The sequence below is a fragment of the Pholis gunnellus genome (assembly GCF_910591455.1).
Source record: "Pholis gunnellus genome assembly, chromosome: 15".
Lineage (NCBI taxonomy): Eukaryota > Metazoa > Chordata > Actinopteri > Perciformes > Pholidae > Pholis > Pholis gunnellus.
In genome coordinates, this window is record NC_136542.1 from 10257281 (window position 1) to 10283566 (window position 26286).

Consider the following 26286-nt stretch of genomic DNA (forward strand, 5'->3'; position numbering starts at 1 on the left):
CTTTGCGTCAAAGTAATGTCCCAAAGGGAACGTTGACAACTCAACCTTTGTGCACCATCATCCTTCAAAAAAAAAGAAAACTTGAACAAAGGCATCCCTGCAGATGAAAGACATGAAAAGGATCAAGCATGAAAAAGATGCACAGAACCTGCTGTGCCACCACATCTGTGACCTCTCAAGGGAAGCCAAAGTTTTGAATCGACCTGTGTGCTGGTGAAGGCATGCCTGGAAATCTAAATTAACGAAAAGATCATGAGTGGCAATTACATATAATTATAAAGAAAGGAATCTCGGTCTGTCTGTGTATGTCTGTATTTGGGCTAGTTCTCGCATATCTCAAGAATCCGATCTACTCCACACTTGGTGGTTGTATTCCTGGGGACCAAAGGGAATGCTCTGTCAAAATTTCACGCGACACATTCAATATTAATAAAAAAATAAACAAGTGCTCTGATTAGCAGCAGGGGCAGGCTTCAGGGCTCTGCAGACTGAGTCCAGTGTGTCGTCTGCAGCTGGCCTTTGTCGATCGCAGCTCTGCAGTTCACTTTTGCTGCTGAATACGTGTCATGGATGCTGACTAATTAAAGTTACGACCGCACTCTTCTTCATCTCCCTGGTGTCAACACGACCGGATAGCCAACTGAAAGCACAATTGAAGCAGAGTGCATTCACCGATGTTTCTGACCGTTGAGTAATCCACGGCTTGGGTGTGTTTTTCACCCGTGAGTAAGACGGTCTTTTACAGGGGAAATACAGATACTAACTCATAACATTATTAATGTTACTGCTAGCGAAATACCTCTGCTCATTAAATCCAAGCTCTACTTTAGAACTGCGGTGGTTATGTCACAGAAAGTGCTAATTCTGCTAAAATTACCTCCGCTAAGTGTATTTCACCAATGTTTTTAACCGCAGGTAACAGCAACTTGTGAGTGCGTTTGTCAAATGTGGATTCAGCGATCTGGGAGCCCGAGGCAAACGGCGTCTTGCTTTACTTTTCACCCATTCTCTAACTGGGAATGTTGATATTTGCAATAGAAGAAGTAGGCCAACTCAAAACTTTTTTTTCCGAATTAAAACTATTGGCTATTCTCACCACAATTTACTTAACTATGTTCAAGGAGGAGCTTTTAATATGATGCTGGATAGTGTAATGAATTATAATAATATGCAACATAAATTGTAACATTTCTCTATCAGGTAATGCAGTGCTACTGTTTTCCTCTGAAGTAGAAGTACACAGTAAGTATACAGTTGAATTGCATATTTTTAAGTGGTTTTTGTAAGTCATTTTGGGGTACAATGAGTTAGAATAGTGACACAATTCAATACTTTTCATATTTATCTAAATAACAATAGGTGGTGCTTGGCCACTATATTTAAAATATTGGCATTGATCATTTACTAAATTATCATTTCATTGTGCAAACGTAACTATTTTTCCAGTTCCTGGCACCACACAACCTATATAACGGGTACCCATGTTGATAGTGAACCTCGGAAACCTAATGACAGAGGTATTTGAGATACTCAGAGAGGCCCTGTTGTCGAAAACATTACACACCACACGAGTTGTAGTTTTACGGCTCCGTCCTTCAACCGTAAACATACAAACTGTTGAAATGTGCTCTTGAGTTAAAGCCCAACACAACCCTTAATAAATTATCAGCTATAAAATGTCCTATAATCATTACTAAATGAATTGTATTTATGGAGCTGTCAAAGCTGTATTGCTGCCTTTTAGTTGTTTCTCCTGTTTGAGTTTGGCCAGGCTGAAGTCCTCCCTCACTTGCCTCAGCAGAACAGGGCAGCACACTACATCCACAGCTGTCATAGCCAGAGCTTTGGCTGTCCTCAGGGTGAACAACTGGGCCTTTTCAGCTCCTGGCACAGGGGAAAGAGCAGAGGAGGAAAATAAAGCATCGAAGCAAATAGAAACTTAACAGACAAACCGAGTGACCTGGAAAGAGTCTGAAATCGTCTGATCGTAGTACAATCCAATTTCATCACAAGAAAAACAACATCTGTTCCCAATGGACACGCGCTGCCGTACCTGCTGCTTCGGTGTATTCCTCGGTGTGGTTAAACGCGTCGGTGCCGATGTAGAAGAAAGGGTGGATACCGGGGACTATGAATGATACGTTGCCAAAGTCTGTAGAACCTGCCAAATAATTATAAATACACTGTGATGACGATTCTTTGTTAATTAAGTGAACAACAACAAAAACAATCTGTGGAAAAAAACACAAGTTCTGCTGTTTTCTCCACATTTCTTCTGCACAAAGCAGGTAAAGAAAGATATTCTTAAGTGTAAATAATGTAGGTTTCTGTAATATTTATCTTCACATACCAGAGAAGTTGTCTGACTGCTCTTGAAACTGAATCCCCAAAGCTTTTCCATTATTTTCATACAGTTTTGCCAGTGTGGCATTAGGCAGAATGTTATAATAGCCATGGCTTGGGTAGATTATCTCCACCTGAAGGAAACACAAGTATGCAGTCATTCATAAAACGAAGGGTGCAACGACTAAAGATTACTATAACACATCAACACAATACGGAGCCCCATGCATGCTCTGCAATGTGAGTTTAACCTGCCTGAAGCAAGTGCGGACGTAGGAGAAAAGCAGCCTGAAGAGAACGGTGAATTATGTTACAGAAGAACAACACTCGGAGCATAATAACAGGGCTTATGTAACGGAAGAGTCAACTCCAACGTTGCATTGCTCAGCTATATCAACGTAGTCTGTTTGTTCTCGCAGCGCTGCTAGAGGGAAGACAATATTTTGAGGCAAGCTTACTCGGCAGCCGGTGGCAACAGCAGCTGCCCTGAAGCAAGCCTCCGCTTTGGCCTTCAGGTCACAAAGATCCTTAACCTGCGGCGTGCGCAGATAATAATTTAACTCAGTGTAGACGGGGATAATGTTGGGCTTCTCCCCTCCATGTTTGATGATGCCTGTAGTGGAGACATATAGAAACAATAGAGGATAAGATGGGATGCATCCATAACACTGAACTATTCCACATTTCATCTAGGTTATATTGTCATTTCTGATTACCATTAGAGGTAAAAGACAAACAATCCCTCTACATTTCAAAAGGCAAATGAAAATATGTAATACTTGGAAAAATTGCCCTACATAGAGTTTAAATTTTCAAGGACTTCTCGTCCGTGCTGGTTTAAGCAATAAATGGACTTTGAGATGAGGTTGTTTTTGAATGAACTTTGAAGCTCAGCTGATCACAGTTTCTGCCCGTTCCCTCACCGTGAAGCCTCCACTCCGGCTTGAGTTGCTGTCTGAGTGCAGAGAGATTGTTGTAGGCCAGCACAGCAGCATCCAGAGCGTTTATTCCCTCCCAAGGGTATGCAGAGGCATGAGATGCCTTCCCGTGGTACTTCACTGACACCCTGTGTAACATCAACACAGCGGCTTAAGGGTGATCTGAATTACGTAGAGGTTAAAAGGACACAGAACACGTTGTAATTCCATAAATGCTGTAAACAGGAACTTACTCATCGAGTGCAACGCAGGGCAGGAATGACGCATCTCGCTGAGCTGGGTGAGCCATGAAGACGAGGTCGACGTCAGCGAAGGCTCCTGCCTTCATCAAGTCAATCTTTCCTCCTATATCTTCCTCTGCAGGAGTTCCCAAAACTGTTATCTGGTATAAAAAGTGTTTCATTTAGTCATTTGACATCATCATGTTGACAGCTCATGTGTGTCAGTCCGTCTCACTGGACAAATAAGTCACAAATAAGGTGGACGTTCACTCTTGACATGGAAACAGTGGTTTTAACTCAAGGTCCACTTACTAGCTTTTGCAGAGTGCACTAAATTCAGAGTATACCGTTCCTCTTAGTGGATGGAGTTTGCTTCAAACGCAACTAAAGACCGCCATCTTTAAGCAGAGACAGGGGTTACACATCTCTTCCTTTCAAACAGGACCACATGTCTTCACCACACCTCAGCCATCTCCTAAACAACTGACTCAGCAAACACCCGTCAACTGAGGAAGACTGCAAGATACAGTTGAAAGCCCCAAAAAGACAGAAAAACTTGAATCAGAATCATCTGAATATGCCAAGTATGCGTGCACCATACAACAAGGAAGATGACTCTGCAAAGCCGATTGTTTTTTTCTGGAGCTTTCAACTGTATCTTGCAGTCTTCCTCAGTTGATGGGTTTTGTAATATGTTTATGTTTTGGTCATATTACACATGTCACATAGTTTATTCTGTTATGTTTTACACACACTTTTGTACAAATGAAAAGTAATACAATCATATTAATAATCACAACAGTTGTTAACTTTTCAGAGTAATTACTGGAAGTGCAAATGTTGCTTGTTAGTGGACTCTCAGAATATAGGCATGTCATTGGGATGTTGAAAAATATAAAAGATTAAGGAATACATTTTAAAAAATGTATATCTTCCTATTAGAAAACCTCTTGTGGCCAAGTTATGCATCAACGCATCTTGTTCTCATTCGGTCATCTATGAAATAAATACATTTATGTAGAATAAACATATGTTCTACTATTATATGGGCAGTAAAATGTAATTTGCTCGGGGGTTTCTTGCTGCTGTCTTTCATTGCTTGAGAGAACAACGTTATTCTTCAGAGGTGTTGACAGAAGAAGTTATGGAGATTTGAAATCATTAAAATAAATGTTTGACTTCTGGCTGTTTGTTGATGCATTAAACCTACAGTTACCTATTTACCTTCACTGGTTGAGGGAGTTCCGTCCGGATCTCTAAAGCAGCTTTCAGCCCCAGAGCGGCGGCAGCTCCCACCTCCGCTATCAGGTTGTGACCGCACGCGTGCCCGATACCCGGAAGCGCGTCGTACTCGCACAGGAACCCCACATTCAGCACCGGCTCTCCCTCCCCGCCGCCGCCGCCGCCGCCGACCGGTCCCCAGCTGGCCCGGAATGCGGTCGCTAATCTGTAGTGAGCTTCGACCGTCCACGTGTCGTCCCGAGAGAAGAAGCGGACCAGCCGGTCGTGCGCGTGTGTCTCGTTACCGGCGAGTTCAGGACGGCTCCAAATGTCCCGATTTAAGCTGTGCAGCTCGTCTTTATGTCTGTCTATGCACCGCTGCACGGCGTCTTTCCCCTGCTGTGGTGTCTCCATGTCAGCTCCCCGTGCAGTGAGGGGAGGTGGGGAGCTCCTGAAATAAACTACCTTGCGTGACACGTGGTTCTGCTTTTGGATGAATAATTGTTTTAGTTAACTCTGCCTGACACTTTAGTGTCGGGGGTGCAGAAGTGATCTGTTATCCCGGAAACATATTTGCACCGTTCAGACAACCAGAGAGTGGATGGACCCGGAAGTCGTTTTACATAAACGTGCATTTGAAAGCTTTGTTAATCTGGGTCGGTACCTATGGTCAGTACTAGATTGACCCAGACCTGGGTACCACGACTGACCCAGTATTTTTCACTATTTTTTACCATACTGCTTAGAAGTGTCATCTATAACAGTATATCATAATGCATTTGTTTATTTATATACTGTGTTAACAATCTTAGTCTACAACTTAACTAAATCTGTCACATAAATGTAGTGGAATAAAAAGTACAATATTAAAGTGGTACATTTTAGAAGCAGCATAGAGGAACATAAAATGTAAATATTTTAAGTACAACGACCTAAAAATTGTACTAATGAACTGTACTTGAATACTTGTTACATTCCACCATTGCCTGAAATAAATCATAAATAAAAAAATGTTATAATAGGTTATAGAGTCCAGTTGGTAACTGTATTTTGGAGGCTGCTGTTGAACATAACCCTTGACAAACCAAAGTACATTTTTTCAATGTTAGTCAAATCAAATTGATGCTTCTCCACTGTGTTTGACTTTATCAAGATTAATCACAAGCCCTCTATCAGGCCCATGTGCTGTGCTGTATCCAATGACAGTAAATGTAGGCTGAGACTAAAATCCATCTGTTACCACACTAGAGGGAACCAGAGTGACACACTTTGATAGAAGGCTCCTTCTGCACAGGGTTCTGCATTTCATTAGCAGTGAAAATAAATCTGTATTCTGCTGTGTTTCACATTTTAACCTTGGAGATTTGAATGAATAGAAAAACCTTCACAATATTCTATTACTATTCTATGTATTAATTAAATGATTGCCTTCAGCTACCCGTATAACTGTACACATGCAGCAATCAAACAATGCTGCCTTGCTGAGGAGGGACTAACTGAGAGCCCTGTAAAATAAGGTCAATTAGCGCTGAATGAATAAAGACAAAGCTCCGCAGCTGTCACACCCAGTGAGTGTATGTGTGTGTGTGTGAGAGAAAGAGCAGGTGTACTTAGATGTGTTTTTCTGTCTGTATTTGAGTTGGAGGTTAATTGGGGGCAGTTGTCAGTCACAGGAGGAGACATGTTGAACAGCGCTGAGCAAGCTGACATCTGACATGGCCTGTCTGTCAGCTTACTTTACGCCCCGCCGGTGATGCCGACACTCCATTGTGTATCAATTAAGTGACATCGAAGGGAGGCATCCATGTGTCACTCCATTGTCTTATTCAGGGAGTTGCATTGTGAGCATGTGCTTAATTTCACATGATTACGCATGTTTTGAAGCAGTGCTTCCACAAAAACCAGCGATTTGTTGCGTAAATGTTAATTTAAGACTGTTTTTATTTATTGCAAGATAACTGCCTCAAATAGTGCATCACATAGATTGTGATGATAAAATAGTTGCAGGAAGAAAGCCCTGCAGACAAAAGTAAAAGCGATTGCATCCCCTGAGTGATGCAATAAATAAAACCTTGCATGTCACTCTAAGCTCATGATACATGTGTTAACACGGGTTACATTTTTCAAGCAGCACAGATATTTTAAGTTGAGCCACATGGCATCACACCCTGCCGGAGTGATGCATGAGTTGTGATATATGTGTCACAACAGCAGGAAGGCTGGTTTTGACAAGCACAGTGGATGTGCTACCAATGACAGTATTCAGTCTCTGAAATGGGAGATGAAGCAAACAACAGGCTTTGCTTGGGTGTGTTTGCGTGTCTGTGGCCACATCACAGAGTGTGGTCCACATATTAATGTGTTTGTGCCTCTGCTCTAGCCTCCATGTATGGAAGCCCAAGCTAGAAAAAAAGAATAAAATGAAAATGCATGGTAAGAATATATTCTTTTTAATTATAATTATTGTTTTGACGAAGAGAGTTAGGGTGACCATTTGTACAGCAACAGTTTCAACCTATTGATAGTCTGATATTGGACATCATGGCGTAACAACCCCCCAATTCAATATTGTTGCACCAAGCTAATCTTTTGCCCATCAGTTGTGTTACTGATACAACATTCTTTACTGTATGGCACTTTAAGAAGTGTTTTCCAGGAATGCTTTGAATAAACTCATCTGAGTCCCTTCTGCCTGAAATACATGTACCAGTTGCCCAAAATTGCATATGCGGTTATGTGTGAAACCAGATAAAGATGGAACAAAACCTGTGAGCTTTAACCTGGTAGTACATTTTCTCCTTGCAACTCATCACTGTTACATTCAAATTGCATTTAGAGGCCAGTAAAAACAACAACATACACACAGGGAAGTCTGAAAAAATAGTTTGGGAACCTCTGTTGTAGCCATTAACTGCAAGTCATGTATACTTTACATTACAGCTAACTATTGTGCAAACCATGTGCTGCTGTGTTTTAAAAACCTACTAATTTATGAACAAGACATTTTGATACACCTTGAGCATTTTTATTTTTTTAATGAAACCTTGTCATCTTCGTTCTTTTCCCTTCATAAATTGGCTACCATATCAGCCTCAACTGTATCCGTTCATTTCCTTTCCAACAGACAAATATGAACCCTGACAAGTCATTGATGAGCCTGATTTTAAACATGAGGTTCCAGCTGACTGAAGGAAACTGACAACGTGTCAGTCGTGCTTGCTCTGTCAGCGTCACTACTTAACCAAATGCACCCTGAGAGGACTCCCCTGGAAATCCAGCCTTCAACGTTCAATATCGCACAGCTAGCTGCTTGGTAGTTGGAAAATATCACCCGAGGGCCTCCGAAACATGAGCCTGCATGTGTGTGGGTACATGTGCTACTCGACAGTCCCGTTTCTGTCATTAATGTCACATCAGTGCACACAGTGTGCCTCTGCGTTCTGCGAGCTGGAATACATTAACACCTCGGTTTAGCAAGTCGTCCTGCATCGTCAGGCGGTGGAGTGGGGGTGGAATGGTGCCGCACAACATTTGTTCTTGTTTTTGTGATGGTTTATGATTGAGTTTAGGTTCAGACTGCTCTCTGAATCATGTAAACCGCCATAAACAACTATTTTACACACTGTCAGGGCATGTGAATTCTAGTAAACAGTAGCTTACTGAGAGCCGTAATCCACATTGTCCATATTATTGTCTTTGTTGATTGTAAATTAAACAGTTTATAGCTGCTTCAAGTCATTTCCAGTAAATACAAGCTTATACATTTGGTGTTCCTAACACCCTTGTAAGAAAAAATCCTGTGGCACACTGATAGTAACACGATTTCTCATCTCGGGTTGCAACAGACAGGAAGTGATTTGTTTGTAATGGATGGAGGATGAAGTTAATAGTCTGCATAGGCAGGAGAAGCCATGATTGCTCTGCAGAAAAAGAAAGGAGCACAAAATACAATGGTAGATGTGGATGAAGAGCTGTCATAGCGATATCCACACAGTGCAAAGACATCACAGTGCAAAGGGGACATGTCTCATTAAAATACAAAACCTAGAACACATTTTCCCTGTCTTCAGTCTGAATCGTATGTTTTCTTGTCTGTCTGCGCAGCTAGCGGTGCCCTTTCTTTGTGCGACAATGTTGAAAAGGCTGCTGTCTGCCCCCATAACATCAACCTTTGTGGGCAGTGTGTAGAACAGTGGGAGTGCGAGGAGTCCCTCCTTCGGAGGGGCTGCAGTCAGACAGCAGGGTGTGTGCAAAGTGGAGCTGAAGTGCCGACTTGAACTCTTACTAAATTGCTGTGCTGGAGGGCCTTTTATGATTACAGCAAATAAATAAGTGGTACGAAATCTGAAATGCTATTATTCCTCAAATTACACTTACTGCACATCAAGCAGATACATCTATATTATGGTTTTCTTTTAAGTTACCCCTCTTTTAACATCAGTAACAGGAAGCTGTCGTTGAAAAGGAGGAGACTTGTTGAAAATAATTGCTAAGCCCAGAGACCAGTTGACATATTGATTGTGCAGAACAGACCACAGCGTAGCCTGATTTTCACAGGACCCACATGTATTGCGTTTGAAAGGTTTCATACTCTCCTTGGTGCACTATAAGCTGAATGTCTTCATTCCCTCTGAGTTCCTGAGGGGGAAGGATTCATTTCAGTGTTCTGCTCCAGAGGAGGGAAGAAACACCTCCGTCTCTTCAGAGGATACCCCAGCTCTGAAAATTGCCACAAGCACAAACCATTTAAATAAAACATTGACTGGTTAGATGCCAGACAACAGGGGGGGGGGAGAGAGGACTGTGGGATCAATTAGGGTTCAGTGTTTGTCTCTAATAGTGAAAAGGTCTGAGACAACACAAGAGAAATATCAGTTTTTTTCAACCCTTTCAAAGGGGCATGAGGGAAACCGCTGCGTCAGAATAAACCAGGTTCGACAGTCTTTGTGAAGCAAAACACAAGAGGAGGTGCTGTTGAGGAGATACAGGCAGATAAAGATGAGCCTGCACAGGGCGGTTTTACCACGAGAGTCATTAAGACAAAAGAAAAACAATACAACTAATAAGACAGTGATTGTGACAATATTCAGAATTTGAGATGGCTCATATAAACATCATATTCCTTTTGGGTATTTCGAATTAGGTCTTATTCCGAAAGGAGCAATTAAGACGTGTGGGGTTTGCTGATATTATTCAGGTTTTAGGAGCATTCTTTGTGTATAGAGCACATTTGGAATATGGGTCTCAATAGGTTTTTATTTACGACACTTTTGCGACACACAACCTCTGTCCTGTTTTAGACCGTCTCTGTGCGTTGGACACAAACCAACTAGCCAATAGTTTGCAAAGTTGGAGTAGAAATGCATGCCCAAAAGAAAAGCCCACATTTGTAGTCATAAGGACAAATACACCTATTTTAAGCATTATGAAGGACTTGGATATCAACAGGTTTTTGTATATGCGTAAATATCGCAGTGCCACCTTCTCAAGATGCAAAATGGCAGAAGCAGCTCCTGCCATTTCACTTTTCCATATTTTGACATGATAAACGACAGCTGTGTTTGACCACATGTACCTCATGTTGGCGCTAAAGGAAAAAATGTAGGCTCCCCCAAAGTAATTAGGATTTATCCTCTGGGGACCATAAAGGTCTGTACAATCAAACTAACAGTTGTTAATAAAACCATGTATTCATATTTTTTTTATTTCAAAGAAAAGATTCACAGTGTGCACTAGTTTTCTAAAGACCATAAATCTCATAGAGTACATATCTTTCGCCTTTACAAATGAATGCTTTCCCTCCCTGTGTGTATGCCTGAGCACTCTCTCTCTCTCTCTCTCTCTCTCTGCATGTCCTTCCATCTCTTCACATTCTTGAGCCAGCCATCACGTCAGAGAGAAAGCTTGAGTGTTAATTGGAAGCTCTCCCACGGGAACTTGTAGGCGTCTTCCTTGTCCTCTGTGTTTATCGGCTAATGTGATTGCCACGGCTCTCTCGGATTCATAGCTACTCCTGAATAATGAACATGCTTAGTATTCCTTTCAGACTCTTGTGACCTGTTGTGCGTGAATGATACTTTAGCACTGAACAAATTTGTCCCCAGCTGACATAACTGGATTTATTGTTCTACAACAGACACAGTGGAATGTTGTTTTTCTGATGGATGCTCTGTTGTAGGGTTAAATGGAACCAGCTTTGATGTGTGCCCTCTTCTGACACTACTAGTAATGTGTTCACAAATGTGTTTTTCTTGCAGAGAAGTAGATGAAAGATTGATACCACTCTCATGTCTGCATAGTAAATAATATCTGACCTCATATTTTCCAAAATGTTCCTTTTAAATGAGCTCAGTAATGGCTGATCTTGATAATAATATTATACTGGGAAGCACAAGATTAATATTTGAGACTGAGCTCACTGTAAGACGACAGTACACATTGTGTAGTTGGTGTTTTAACCTCAATCTCATCGATCACGCTCTTTTGATTGGCTCAGTGGTGTGATTTGCATTTGACTGTAACGGTTAATTGATTAATTCCCTCGACAAAGATTTTTATAATATATTTCTTGCTGCCTGCGGGTCCAGAGGTTATATTTCTGAAGCTGAAAAGTGAAATCTGTGCATGCATGAATTACACCAATAGCTAAAGTGAGATAATGTGGGCTCATGAAATTGCTTTTGTCTAATTGGATTTCATCAAAGATTGGTGTCACAAGAGGCTAATCCGCACAAGACTTTTTAATTTGTTTTGTAACGTTTGATGGGGAATACACCTGATGTGTGTGAGTGATATGGTGTTATCAACTGAGAAATTAATCTTATTGTTATTTTCAAACAGCATGAATCAATTACATTTTCCAAACAGACCATGATTTTAATATGCACTCCACACCCCTGGTATTGATTTTTCACCCTACAAGCATGATTTCAGTTTTTATGAAGTTCATTTATAGATTTTGAATTTTGAGTTAGAATTACACCGATGTAATTATAGGTGGTCAGAAAATGTCTCAGTATCATAACGGCTTTAAATGATTAATAATGCTGTTCAAATTGCGATAGATTACCTGAAGTGTAATAAAGATGAAGACAACAATAATTAAAATATAAGTTCCTGCAGCTGTAATTTACACAAAGTCTCACTCAACAGCCATTTGATTACTCTCTCAGCCCTAAACAATCAGACAATCATCATGCAGGATGTGAAGAAAGGGTTACTCACCACGGGACACCGTTTACAGCCTGATTAAAATGGGAGGCAGCAGTTTCAAATATGGAGCCTGTTGCGAAAAGAGTTTCCTGCTTTACAATCACTGATTATCCCTCCAAAAAAATAGCGTAATAACAGCTTGCTTTAACAAAAACTAAAAACAACAACACCACAAAATGTGTCCAGTTAAGACCCTCATCTATTTTCCTCTTGGCTCATTTATCATCTTTTTTTATGTTCTCTCTATTATTTGTATCCGCTTTGTTGTAGAGGTATTTTCGCGGGATGTTCTTGGTAGGTTGGTTTCCCGTAGCATGGAAACGTGCAAAGTCAGGAAATTGTCTGCTTATGTCTTATGTGTCATCGGATTAACTGTGCATTATTTACAACAGTATTGCCTGTTATTGTTCACAATGAGCCCCTATACTGTTGTTCAGCACCACAGTGAGGTCATATTTCCTCTTGCAAAAACTTTGGTTTAAAGTGCAAGATCCGAGATTGGTTTCATTTCGATTGCCTCTCAACGGCTCTTTGCGGCACATTGCTAACGGCGCTAACAATGCAAACAGTGTTTACCTGAGGGTAACCGGAGGCAAGGACGCTGTTGGTCAGGACTGCATTTTCAACTTTAACACACTCACATGGAACTAAAAGCATGCGCGGGCGATCAGCAGATAATTACAATACTGACACTGCATTCTATTGCCATCCTTTGTAAAATCGACCTTGCATCTGCGACTAAATAACAGATGGTCATCTTTGTATTCTGGTGCAGTGAACATTCTTGTGTGGGGTTGTTTCTATCTTTTTTTTTTTAGATAATTGCATTTTGCATTTTTAGGAGGCTGTCTCACATTTCTTGTTTGCTTTCAGCTTCAAGGTAAAACAACTTACAAAACAAAATAGAGAGCAACAGAACAGAACGGTGATGCTTAACACGACCTTTCATTACACCACTACTTCCCCTGTATCTTTTCAATATCACTGAGGCTATTTTTCAGGAGAGAGTTAGGTGTCCAATTGTTGGATGTATTACTGTTGGCATATCTGTTAGTTTGTATTTTACCAACACAAAAAAAAACTCTTTGGGAGAAATCGAATGTAATTTTGATACAAATAGAAGCATTGTTGATGCTAGCAGGGCATGCAAAGTCACGCAGGCACAAATAAAAAAAAAGAGGAGGACAGGAAGAGGACAGGAAGCTTTTGAAGCTTTTTTTGTAGATGCTTCTGATATTTTCTGAAAATGACAGACATACTTTATCCTTTGATACGTCAACAGTGCCTTTTTGAACAGAACCAGATGGCTGTTCGGACAGTAATGACACCTCAAAGACAAGGTGAAAAACAAATCGCTACTAATATATTTACGTCTTCAAATGATTATAGCCAAAACCTTTCGGCTTTAATAATGTAATATCAGGCTGTCTGTCCCAAGCTCCCAAAGCTCATACATCAAAGAAGTAATCTAGACACCTCCTCTGACGCCACAGACCACTAACTCTCTCTCTCTCTCTCTCTCTCTCTCTCTCTCTCTCACTCTCTCTCTCTCACACACACACACACACACACACACACACACACACAGACTTGGCAAAGCAAACTGTGAAATGCGCAGAAAGCCTCACATTCAGTGAATCCGAATTTGGGAATCATTAGAAAATGAAATTGATAAAATGCTGATTTCTTTGTAGGAACAGGTGTTGTTGCGTGACACGTCATCAATCAATCAAAACTTAACAATGAACTCACAACTCTGGTGGTCATGATCTTTGACCTCATACACAAACATGTATTTGAGAAAGACTGATGAGGGTTGAACCTGCGTGAACCCAAAACTGGTTGAAACCGCTGAGCCGAAACTGATATAACACGTTTGCTAATGTTACTCATATTCTGAAAAGAGGTGCAAGAAACCTGCAAATACAAATCGGGCAAAGAGTGTATTTATATTTGAGAACCATGTTTTGTGTGACTTATAATACAAATGAAAGGATAAATGGGCCACAGAGCTCCATTGTTAGAAAAACAACAATGAAACACAAAGTTCCACTGTGTGACATTTTATTTTAACACAATGAACATGGGTACTGTTACCTGGATTTTATTCCACGTGATGCTGCTCACCAGAGCACCAAATATCTTTCTGAAAATAGTCCCCAACTAATTTACTCCTGTTGGCTGAATTCAACGTTTCTTTAAAACCAGAAGTGTCTTTTTGACTGCTTGGGGGCCAGTTTTGAAGTTTTAGTTTTAAAATATAGACAAAAGCAGCTTTTAAAATTGAAAGCATGGCGAGTTCAGCATGAAAAAAGAAGGCTTGGAGGAGAGAGCCACAGACCAGCTGGATAGTACCGAGAGAATGATGAATGCATTGTTGCTTTCTTTTTCTCCTCATTGGATTGGTTGTATGAATACTAACCACTGCTGGAGATTTAGAACCATGTTCCTATAAAAGTTCATACTGAGATATTGGGATACATGTTTATGGGAGCACGTTTTTAAAGCAGTGAGTCATCCTGACCCTTTGATGAAACCACACGGACTGATACAATGGCAAACATAAAAATTTGATCTGTCACTCTCATGTTCCCCTAAAAAAAAAAGCTACAGGCACACAGCATCAATAAGGAGAGAAGAAGCAGTCGAGCCTGAAGCATCACAACAAGCCTGACGTGTTGATAGACTCAAATAACAACAGAACCCGAACATGACACGTTCATCATCCACAGCCTTTCAAATACGCTATCATCACACCAACTTTGGATTACTTCTTTTGTGTTGTCTCAAAGTCCCTGCAGAGTTAAACACACAAATGTACACACACACACACACACACACACACACACACACACACACACACACACACACACACACACACACACACACACACACACACACACACGAACACACACGCTCGCTGGTGTAAGCCGGGCGACCTTGTGCAGTTATGGCGCAGCAGTGTCTCCATGGTGATGCACCTGAAATGCTTACAAAGACAGGGTACAGTTTATATAATCCTCTCAGCTTGTAAATCAGAAAGAAGATGGTTCATCGTTGTTGTCTAGACACAGAAGCGTTGTTTTCTGCAGGTCTTCACTGTTATTACTTGAGGGATGGATGAGAATACATACAAATATCAATGCAAGAAAAAAAACAAATCAGTGAAAGGAAAGAAACATTTTAATTTTCAAGCAGCCTGAAAGATATTCATTCCATTTGGCAAAAGTGCACTGCAGACAAATTACATTTTAGAACCAGGGGAGAATAGTAAAATTGCTAAAATAAAAAAAAAGGCTCCTAAAACTTAATATGTATTGCTGATACTTGTTCTGTAATGCAGGGCTGTCTTAGTGCATAATATCCACAGATGATTCAAGGTTTAGCCATATACGTGTAAGTCTGAAGTCAATCAGGCCACAAGCTGTGAAGTGATAAGAAGTGGGGGGGGTTGTATAGGTACGAAGTGAAGGAATCGTCACCGCTCGCCAAGTTCAGCATGATGGCGGATGGCCAGCCGGGCTGTTTATGCTCTGCAGCCGTCAATCTATTTTCCAGCCCAGATGGCTGTGATTGCTGTAGGAGGGGGAGATATGAGCTCTACCTGACGGGGATTATCATCAAATCTGTCTTCATGGGCTATTACTTTGTAAAAATCTGCGTCTTTACAGACACGTTTACACAGATAGCGTATTTTGGTGATAATCTGCTCATGTTCAACTGTTGACCCTGCAATACACCAGGACATGAGGAAAATGTCAATAATACACAAACAATCTCACAATAAGCAATCTTTATAGACCTGCATGCATTAGCTGCATCCATGACACTACAATAAACTAAGACACAAATGCTGGATGTGTCAGTCCTAGAGCCTCCCACAACGCTCTTGATTTATTTGTTAACATTGATGATTTTGTGGGCAGTTACAAAATTGCATAAAAATTCCTGATAGTTTTGAAATACTTTCCTTAGATGTTTCCAGGAGAGAAGTACATGAATGTAACTTGTAACTATGTGTACATGTCGGGATGCAAGGAGCAGCACAGGCAGGTACGTCCCAATGCAGACTCAGACTCAGGCTGATTCAAGGAAAATACTTTCATTCAATCATTTAATAAAGCAAAGAAACGTACAAACCAAGAGTCCAAGACAGGTCACAGAGACTATATACACAAGGAAAGGAGTAAGATAAGGAGGGAGAGGTGACAACAGGGCTGGTGAAGAACAGGTGAAAGCAGTAAGGGTGAGGCAGACAATCACACAGGGGGGAAACAAACAAAGGCAGCAAGTTAAAAAAAGATCCAAGAGGAGAAGGACTTTTAGAATAAAATAGGAAACAAACTACAACCAAAATCCCAGGACCGTGACAGAATAGTTGGTACACTTCTAAAGAGTTTATTCCAATGAAATGCTAAGCTAGAACAACCAAGAGTCTTTTACTCAGAACATAGCAGGGCCGCAGAATGTCCAAAGAGTGATAAACGGGAAAGCATGAAATTGAACTTTTAGATTTAAAGTAAGAGTAAAGATTTCAGTAATAAATAAATGATGTGATGATGATAAAATAGCATTCTTGTCTCTACATTTCCATATTATTAGTACCCTTACATTTTACTGCTCTCAATAAATTATTCAGAAATAAAGGACCGGTAAAATATATACCCACTCACTTCATGCATTTACGTGCACTCTGATTAAACTGGTGCGATTTTCTGCCGCGGTGGTCTTTCTGTGATGGTGTACCAGATACTTGACCTGATTTGGATGTTTCACTTGTACAATACAATGTAAGGTATCTTGTCACAGCAATTAAATGCCATTGAGAGTTAAAATGTCATCTGTCACTAATGTTCATCTTTGACCCAAGCCTTTTATGAAGAAGGTCTTGGCATACAGTATCTGCTATTGCCCTCATGACCCTGATACTTTGTTCCACCTCCTGTGGATATGCTGCATTGCCCAGAAGATTGTGCTTGAATAAAACATTTTTGGATCAAAGGGTTTTCATAATTGAGTGCACAATAAATCTAAAATTATCTATTTGCCAGACACGCTTTTAAGTATGAAAGTGGGCAGGCAGAAAGTTCGAGGGAGAATGACAAATATTAAAAGAAGAGAAGAAAAACTTTTATCAGCATCAGATGGAGCCTTTTTTTTCCCTTTATTAGTCAATTCAGATTTTGTTCTCTCAATGCTGATGAGTTCACACACAACCCACATCCTACCAACAGTCAATACAACAGTAATGCCTCATGTTCAAGTGAATGCAAAACACTTGCTAACATCCAACGACCAACTAAGTCAACCTGCTCTTTACTGCTTACCACAAATGCATTTGGACAATGTCTATACTAGACTTGAAATATCTCGCTTTTCCTGCAAAATGCAAGCAAATGCATGCTCGCACCAGAACAGAAGCATATTTTAATGATAAACCTTTATGCTGCATTTAAATTCCTCTGACTGCAGTGAATTCAGTGAGCACAATTTAAATAAAGGCAATGTAGATGCTATTACCTTGCGCTAATCGAGGAACACAGTAAAAAATATCCCAGATCAATTTTAAACCCTTTGTTCTTTAATGTCGGCTTGTTTGTGTTGGAGTCTCTTCGTCTTGTGATGAAGCTAAAAGCTGATACACAAAGTAACTCTGTGATGAAAGAACTTCCTCTAGGATGTGAGCACACTCTGAAATCATTTGCTGGATGCATTTGCCAGTAATGGGTGAATAACCATGATGGAGTGAGCAGAATGAGAATGGATGAGTACTGTGGTGGGTATGAACCATTTCCATGCACGTGGTCTGAAGCTCAAACTGTGATACCTGAATATGATGCAAAATAGGAGTGTTAGCCCGACCACTGTGCTGCACTCTGAATATCATCCAGTCTGTAATGCATAACTTTTACATTTTTGTACAATAAATATCTATCTATAATTAATTTGATTGTTTCATTGACCCTACATTAGTAATGTTTAGTGATTACCAACGTCACTTTAATTCCTCATTCAGTATTTTGTGAAGAAAGGAAGCCACTGTGTCCAAGCCCTCTTTCACATTACTGTATCACCAGAAATCTGTAGAGTAAACCAGCAGTACATTATTTGAAATAAGGATGTAAAGGAGCTTATCAATATTTTATACCACCATTGGATCACATGCCATGATTTGTATTCCCCTCAGCTAGAGTGTTTTCGCATCTTTCAGCTCATAGTTTGGGTTTTTGGAAACTTTATTGTTTTGGTTCACTCTCAAGCAACGAATGGCAGACAAAGTTTGACATAGGTTGGTGAACATAGCGGAGCATTTAGTAGCTAATGAGCCACATATGTCCCTCAGAGCTAAAAGGAGACTACATATTGCACTTAAATTCATCGAGTGGCCAGAGACATGACTCAAATAAAAGCTTATGTCGTTCCTTATCTGCTGGATGTCAAAATAGGCAATTGTCAAACAAGCCATATCAACCCAAACGTGATAAAATGTCAAAGTTGTGTTCACGGCTTGTTTCCAAAGCCCTCAAGTGGCCAAAAGACCAGTTATTGCAGGTTTGAATACTTAATTAAACGACTGACGTTAAAGTATTTCAAATACTAAATGTTAGCATCAATTAAGATGTGTATAAAAGGAACGAGGGGGCGAACAGCTAAAAATACATTTCATTTCACAACTCTTCTTCCTCATGACAGAAAAGGGCCATGTGATTGGAGGTGACTGTTGGTCTCATGGCAGTCAGGTCCATTCGGGGTTCTCGTCAGTCTCTGCAGCTCTGCAGCTGGACGTAGGGCAAATGAATTATTCTCTGGCTCTGAATCAGCCAATGACAATGCAAGGTGATTCCAAAACATGCTCTTACTATTTGGGGTTTGTTCCTTTGAAGCCACAGGGCTACTAACGTAGGTACCAAATCACTCTTCCTCCTGAAAACGAGAAATAACACTGAGAAAAACAGTTCAGCTGGGCTGTGATTTGTAGCTCTGCTGCCTGAGTAATTCATCTGTGCCCATAGCGTTCATTTGCATAGTGTTTGCGCAAGTGAGCACTCACTGAACCACCTGCTAAATCTTTGTGATTACCACTGTGTTCTACTGAGATAGCCTAAAAAAGGTCTTTATGTGATTAAATGGTGCATGAAGGGGATTCTACCCTCTGACCATTACGCTGTTAGTCTGTCTATTCTAAGAAAATCCACCACTTCTGCAACAGGAAGTCACGCATTTCCACTGATCGGGGCAAAAAAGAAATGTATTGAACATTGACAATCTATATTTTTGTATCATGCCGGTTTTGGTGTTTTGATGCAGACAGTAAAAAATTCAGTCACAGAAGGTATGAAGTAACAACTTTTTCATCCTCTCTGCTGTGCGTTTATTCACTGCAAGGACGATCTGTCCTGATAATGTGATGGAGGATAGAAACATTGTGGGGATCTTCCGTACTCAACATCCTCCCTGTTTATTCCTCTGATGTTGTTTCCTGGGTGAGGAGTCGTTTGTTCAATTAGAAGTGTTAAAAATACATCAGCATATCCCTGTGATTTGCCTTATGAAGCCAAGTTGATACATATAAATTGTTTGATGAAGGGGTTAATGAGGATCAGACAGCTGATGACTTAAAGGATAAAGGAAATGATGCACATGAGAAACATGTAAAACGATATTGAATACATTTAGTAAACACTATATTTGTGTCTCTTTCTTTTTGCTGAAATTATCTGAATTCAGATTGGCTACAGTATGAAGTGTCTCCAGCTGGGGAGGAACAGAATATAGAAGTGGCAGTTTAGGCAACTGTCAATGTTCAGCCACAACCTCCTCCCCTTCTCTATTTGTGCATCTTTTCCTCCTCACCCGCCCTCCCTCCGTCTCTCTCTCTCCCCACTCTCTCCCATCTTCCAACCCTTCGATACAAACACATCAGAGACTGCTTCAGTCTCGTCTTGTAACATGCTGCGTGTGTAAAACACTTCTTGTGCCCTGAGTTCACAAAATAAGTAAAGAACGGTCTTGTGCAATAGCTTAAACAAAATCGGATAAAAATGTACTTTAATTCACATGTTTTTGCGTGCAAGTATATTTATTGAATGTGTCTATTTTGGAGGAATCGAGCCTGTGTGGAGTCAAAGTAATGATTTTATAATGAAGGCAGCCACTCAAATAACAACTGACTGTAAGTGGAGAAGGATCAATATTAACTGAGATGCATTATGGTGCTTTTCGTGAGGAATACTGCTAAAAATCAATCACTGTAAATCACTTGCAATATTCACCACCAAGACAGATGGACGTGAAACAACAGCGGCAGCCTCCCATAACTGCAGGGCCCACATGGTGGAAGAGGATTTAGACAAATTGAACTTCTACGAATCGCTGTAACAGTCGTGTTGGGGCCTTTTGTCATCGCACACAGCTTTGTCTTTGAAATCTCTCCCTCGCTCACTGATGCCTTGGTGAGAATGACACTGAAATATTGATGATAATTATTGTGATGAATGCGGATTGCAATACCCTCCCCCTGCTTCGAGAGATAATAGATGCAGCTTTCAAGCCAATACCGCATTAAAACTTTATCCTGATGAAAAGAAAGATGCCAATGGACTATGAAACAGTCGATTTACACATATCTAAATGAAATTCCACAATCAACAGTCGTTAACGAGACATTTCACTCACTTTGTCTGAGTAAACTACCTTCATGTTGGACGTACTGCTCTGCCACAAGTAATCAATAGCTGCTTGAATCTGCTTCAAACGCAGCATAACAAGTGTTCAGTAATTAGTTGGATGACTCCTCAGCCTCTTCTGTTCTGCCAAAACTGGATGCACTGGCATCATGTGCGCAGTCTTTCATTGTTTTCCCATGATGTTGCATCGCCAAATGTCATGTATTTTCCACAACAAGATACATGTAATTTGGGAGATAGCTCTGCCGGGAGTGCAGAGTGGAAATAATTGCCCAGCTGCGCAGGACAGGAAAAGGACTCTTAATAGTGTGCATGTGACCCCTAACTGTAGTAAAAGAAAATTGATTAATGGTGGAGGAAATTCAATGAGGACTTTTAATAGCACTGTGGCTTTTTAATTGCACTAAAATGACACTGTACAGTGTCTTTTTTTAAATTCTACTATGAGATCACTGTAACATTCATATTAGAGAAGCGGTTATGGAAGAGGTATTCACATCTTTTACTTCATTAAAATCCTAAACTACAATGTAAAGATACTACGTGACAAGTTAAAGTATCAGCAATATTACTCTTTTCTGAGTGATATTATGATGTTTCATATTACTGGTGTATTTTTACTGATGCATAATAAAGAGCATGTTAATGTTGTCACGTTAGAGCTATTTGTAACAATACACTTTTGGTATAGTGCATCATAAACTCATCATATCATTTGTATTTAAATTATTGATGTGTGAAGTAATATAGTTGCCACGTCAATATAGTGGAGTAGCATTAAATGGAAAATAAAGCATAAGTAACTTAAAAAGTACAATTTGTGAGTAAATGTACTCAGTTACTATCCACCACTGTCCAAAAAGGATCATTGTTGGGCTGCGATAGTCAATTTGTAGATCAATAATAAATCCAATTGATTTTCAAATGCTCTATATCTGTGATTGATTTAGACAGTACTTTTAACACAGCCCTGCCCCTCCCAAATCCAAAATAAGTTTATTTGTATTTCTGTCATTGGATATCTATAATATTTTGTTTTTAAAAGATCGAACAGGGAGTTAAACTGTATTTCTTAGTTTGTCACTTCAGTGGTTTTTAGAACATCTCACCAAAGGACTGCAGTTGAGAATGAACCAGCTGGCTAACGCTGGCACATTTACAGAAATGTTGATTCATGTGTGATGTTCTTACAAATGAAGAAATCAGATAAAACTGACATCTAAGTGACCCAAAACATTAATAATGTGACTGTGTGGGATTACATACTGTACATTTATTTGACTGTGGATGACAAAATAAGTATGTATTCATGCATAGCCCATACATCATACAGACCATAAAATATGTCCTTGTTTGGTGTATAAAAATAAAAAAAGACTTAGAATTGTGGCAAATAGAAGGGTATTTCAAAATATTGGGTTTTAATCAGGAGCAAAAGGGCATTAAAAGAGAAATGGTCGATATTGCAATTATTATTATTATTATTGATAATAATATTATAATTGGGACACTGAACTATGAAACACATGAGACGAAGGCTGGTTTTCATGTGTTGCCAGCAGCAGCTGTTTTGCTCTTGTATAAATACGTGCGGATGATGCTCAGGGATGCACTTTCGACAGCGCTCAAACACCTCAGACCACGTGACCAGCAGCGCACAAAAAGGAGCCTTTACACCGCCCGCTTGCACAAACACACACACTCTCTCTCTCTCTCTCTCTACCAGCTGCCTGCCCGACTTCACTGTATTTGACATTGTCAGCAAACGATAATTCCCCCGGCAAATCAGAAAAACAACAACAATTGTAATTTCTCACTCTCGCTTCCAGTTATTTGAGGAGTTGCTGCAACTGTTGGTGAAGAGAGTGAAGACAACAGACTGGTTTACTCCCAGTTTAATTTTTTTTTTAAAAATCGTCATGGATCGTGGAAAGATGTTTGTTCTTACAAAATCAAGGTACGTTTTTTTTGCGCTAATTTGTTATTTCTATTTTAATTTCTTTGTCAGTGGTTATTTTTTTATTATTTGTATTATTGACCAATATATTCGCCGAGCTTTGATCCCAAATGGTTTTAGACACAACGTAAAATATGTTTCTTTAAACGCATTTCATTCTCAACGGGCCATGTCTCGTTCAATTGTTAGCAAGCACTGTTTCTGCTCTTTGTCTTGTTCATGCAAACTTAACTGTTGATAATTGATATCATCATTACTGGCATCAAAATGTAAATGGTTCATTGGACAGATATGTGTAATCTTTATCTTGTTTCTCCCTTGATGCCTAATTAATCCAATGATTATTCTTAATGACCTGCTTTAATTAATAAGAAAGCCTGTCTGTCCTACATACTTAATGCAATGATTTCCCCTGAGGCTGCAAAGGTTTGTCATCAACTGTTCAGTTTCCCACTATTGTCTGGGATGCATCTGTTCTAGAGTCAGCTGGCTGATAGGAATATTCCCCCAGTATCTCCCAGCAACTAAGATATTTTCTACTTTAATAACCATTGTTACTTCATGTATTCAAATATTTTAATATAGATCTATAATTGTTATGTCATAAGATGTATTAAGTAATGTAATGGATAAAGTATCGTATTCCTTATAGAAAAAAAATCTAATTTTTTCTTCATAGACGTCCTTTTGCATGGATCTAATGCTGTTACACCGCACTCCTCTCCACTGAGCATCTCTACAGCCACAAACCAGCCATGAAGCTGGCTTTGGACAGGATAGCAGGCACCACCATGAGTATATTAACAACAGGTGTCCAGTATCTCGGCTCCAACGACGCCAGCTATGGCGACACCTCCATTGACTCGACTCTAATCAAGAACCGAATCCACTTTGAGAAGCCTCACTCTGCCTCGATTAGTAACTCTTTCCCCGGACTCGTCCCTGTAAATAAGGAGGTCATTTTCAGCGGCCTCGCTCCCATTTTCCCCACCAACGTATCAGACTTTCTGTTGAACAATGCCACATCTGTGGGGAGTGGAGGGGCAACACAGTGTGGGGAGGACATGGTGGACAACATGGAGTGTTTTATGATTCTGACTCCCAGTCAGCAGCTTGCAGTCGCCATCTTGGCGCTCACCCTGGGAACATTTACAGTGCTGGAGAACCTCATGGTGCTGTGTGTGATCCTACACTCCCAGACGCTTCGATCTCGGCCTTCCTACCACTTCATAGGCAGCCTGGCTGTGGCTGATCTGATCGGCAGCATCATTTTTGTCTACAGCTTCCTGGATTTCCATGTCCTCCACAGGAAGGACAGCCCCAATGTTTTCCTGTTCAAGCTGGCCGGGGTCATCGCCTCCTTCACCGCCTCTGTAGGCAGTCTGTTTCTCACTGCGATCGACCGCTACATCTCCATCCACAGGCCAATGGCGTACAAACGCATCGTCACGAAGACTAAAGCAGTCATTGCCTTCAGTGTGATGTGGGCCATCTCTATCGTCTTCTCTCTGCTGCCGCTGCTGGGGTGGAACTGCAAGCGTCTCAACTCTGTCTGCTCTGACATTTTTCCTCTAATCGACCAGAAGTACTTGATGTTCTGGATCGGGATGACAAGCATCTTGGTCCTTTTCATTATCTACGCCTACATGTTCATCCTCTGGAAATCCCACCACCATGCTGTCCGCATGCTGAGCCGCAGCTCCCAAAGAAGTGTGATTGTCTACACTGCAGAGGGGACTAAAGTGCAGACGGTGAGGCCCGAGCAGGCCCGGATGGACCTCCGCCTGGCTAAAACCCTGGTTCTGATCCTGGTGGCCCTTATCATCTGTTGGGGCCCACTTCTAGCCATCATGGTTTATGACCTCTTTGGGAAGGTGAATGACTTCATCAAGACTGTGTTTGCCTTTTGCAGCATGCTCACTCTGCTCAACTCCACCGTGAACCCTGTGATCTACGCCATGAGGAGCAAGGACCTGCGCAGGGCCTTCCTCAACATCTGCCATGTGTGCTGGGGAGCGACGCAACCTCTGGACAACAGCGCCGAGAGTGACTGGAACAGCAGGAGTGTGAGAGGCGCAGCAGGCGGGGCGGGGAAAGATGGAGCCGGCTGTGGAAAGCCTCGAGTAAAAGTAGCCCAGGTTACCGTTTCTGGATTGACTGAGACTTCTACTGCAGAGCCGGTCTAAAAGAGAAGCTGCCTTGCTCTGATACGACTGTGAAGTTATTGTAGAATAGTCCCAATCCTCATAGTGCACTGCTCTGTAACTGTGAAATGTGCCAAAAAAATGACTTAGATGCAGAACTGAATAACAAGTTTCTGTTGCTTTCAAGCTGAAATCTGTAATTATTATTAGTGTTATTATAGCTGTATGGTGGAGTGCAATGAAACTCTAAAAACTGTGCATTATCTCTTTACTCTGTTATTGAAACATGATTTGTTACGTTGCACAGGTCTGATGATGATGATGCCAATTGGATCAAATGTTTATCAGTAAACCATATAGTGGTATTCACAAGAACCAGTTTGGTTCTGCATCAGCCGTTACAAACCCAACGCGCTGCTCTGTCACCTTTGCTGTCGTTTGAATATGCATTAAGTTACAGATTTCAGCTTCAAGGTAGACAAATATGGCGTTCCATTTTGTTCTTTGTTTTTTCACATAACATCATAGTGGCATTAATGCAAGGTGAAACTGTGTCTACCTTCATGCAACATGTCAGTTTTGAATGACAGCACACTGCTTGTAAGTAAAGTTAGCATCCCATCAGTGATTTGAAATCAGCTATTGATGAAGACCATAATATTGTGAAATTTATTGTAATTTTACTTTATTTATTGCATATTTGTTAAACTATTACTTTGCAACGCAAAATGGTGAGTCAAACTTTGAAATATGAACAGCTTTTTGATCAAATCAAAACTTTATTCTGTCGTGATTTGAGAATGTAACATACTTGCTTATAACGTGTGCTTGTGAAACAGTTACAGCATTTTCTGAGGAGCTACACTTTGGTATTTCCGTGAAGCATCCATTGTGCCATTGTGTCTCATAACAGTGTGTATAAGCAGAGACATGAGTTCAATAAATATATGAAATTTGTCTATTTTTATCATAATTTTGTCAACATATCAGGTGCCCTTTTTTTCCAATAAAACAATGAATTATCAGCAAAACATCACATCCGCACCTGCGGCAAATATTATGAGAGTATGTGACTATGTGTTTATAGCTGTAGGCCAGACCTTTTTGGCTTGTTTGATTTGATTAGATGAAACTTAATTGATGAGATTAGATGAAACTTAATTGCACAGAGTACAAGCACTGAGACAGCGATGTGTGTTTTAGCATCAACCAGAAGTGCATAAAGCAGTGAAGTGCAGAGTAATGTACAAATCTATAGTGGTAATATATATAATAAGCAGCAGGCTAAGGGGTGGATATGAATACGCCAAGATAGATTCAGTATTAAGGAATAAGTACAGGTTGTGGCAATTATTTGTGACCCCGCTTAAGCAATCTGTGTTGTTTCTTCATGTCAGAAATGGTCATAATGTTTTTTATGTAACACTGCCCTCCTGTGGAGACATAAGAGACACCAGTCATCCATTGTCTTTATTATTTCCCATGTACTGATCATACTGATGGTGTTACAGCGTAACGAGGCTAAAATATAACTAAGTTAAAATAAACACGAGCATTGTTGAC

At 40.5% G+C, this 26286-nt stretch overlaps 3 protein-coding genes across 3 annotated transcripts in view; 2 read left to right on the plus strand and 1 right to left on the minus strand.

The window, feature by feature from the left end:
* selenon (selenoprotein N) overlaps positions 1-26286 on the plus strand; it is a 132349-nt gene that overhangs the window by 95951 nt on the left and 10112 nt on the right. The gene's annotated exons all lie outside the window — the stretch shown is intronic.
* Positions 1709-5191, minus strand: LOC306707730 (peptidase M20 domain-containing protein 2-like; the record flags this gene model as incomplete). The annotated part of the gene is made up of 7 exons (XM_079175313.1): positions 4727-5191; positions 3515-3663; positions 3267-3409; positions 2802-2956; positions 2351-2477; positions 2054-2161; positions 1709-1884 (listed from the first exon to the last, which is right to left on the minus strand). The coding sequence occupies exons 1-7, from the start codon at positions 5135-5137 to the stop codon at positions 1709-1711; spliced, it is 1269 nt and encodes a 422-aa protein (XP_079031439.1). The 5' UTR covers positions 5138-5191.
* Positions 23335-24765, plus strand: LOC306707599 (cannabinoid receptor type 1B-like; the record flags this gene model as incomplete). The annotated part of the gene is made up of 1 exon (XM_079175114.1): positions 23335-24765. The coding sequence occupies one exon, from the start codon at positions 23335-23337 to the stop codon at positions 24763-24765; it is 1431 nt and encodes a 476-aa protein (XP_079031240.1).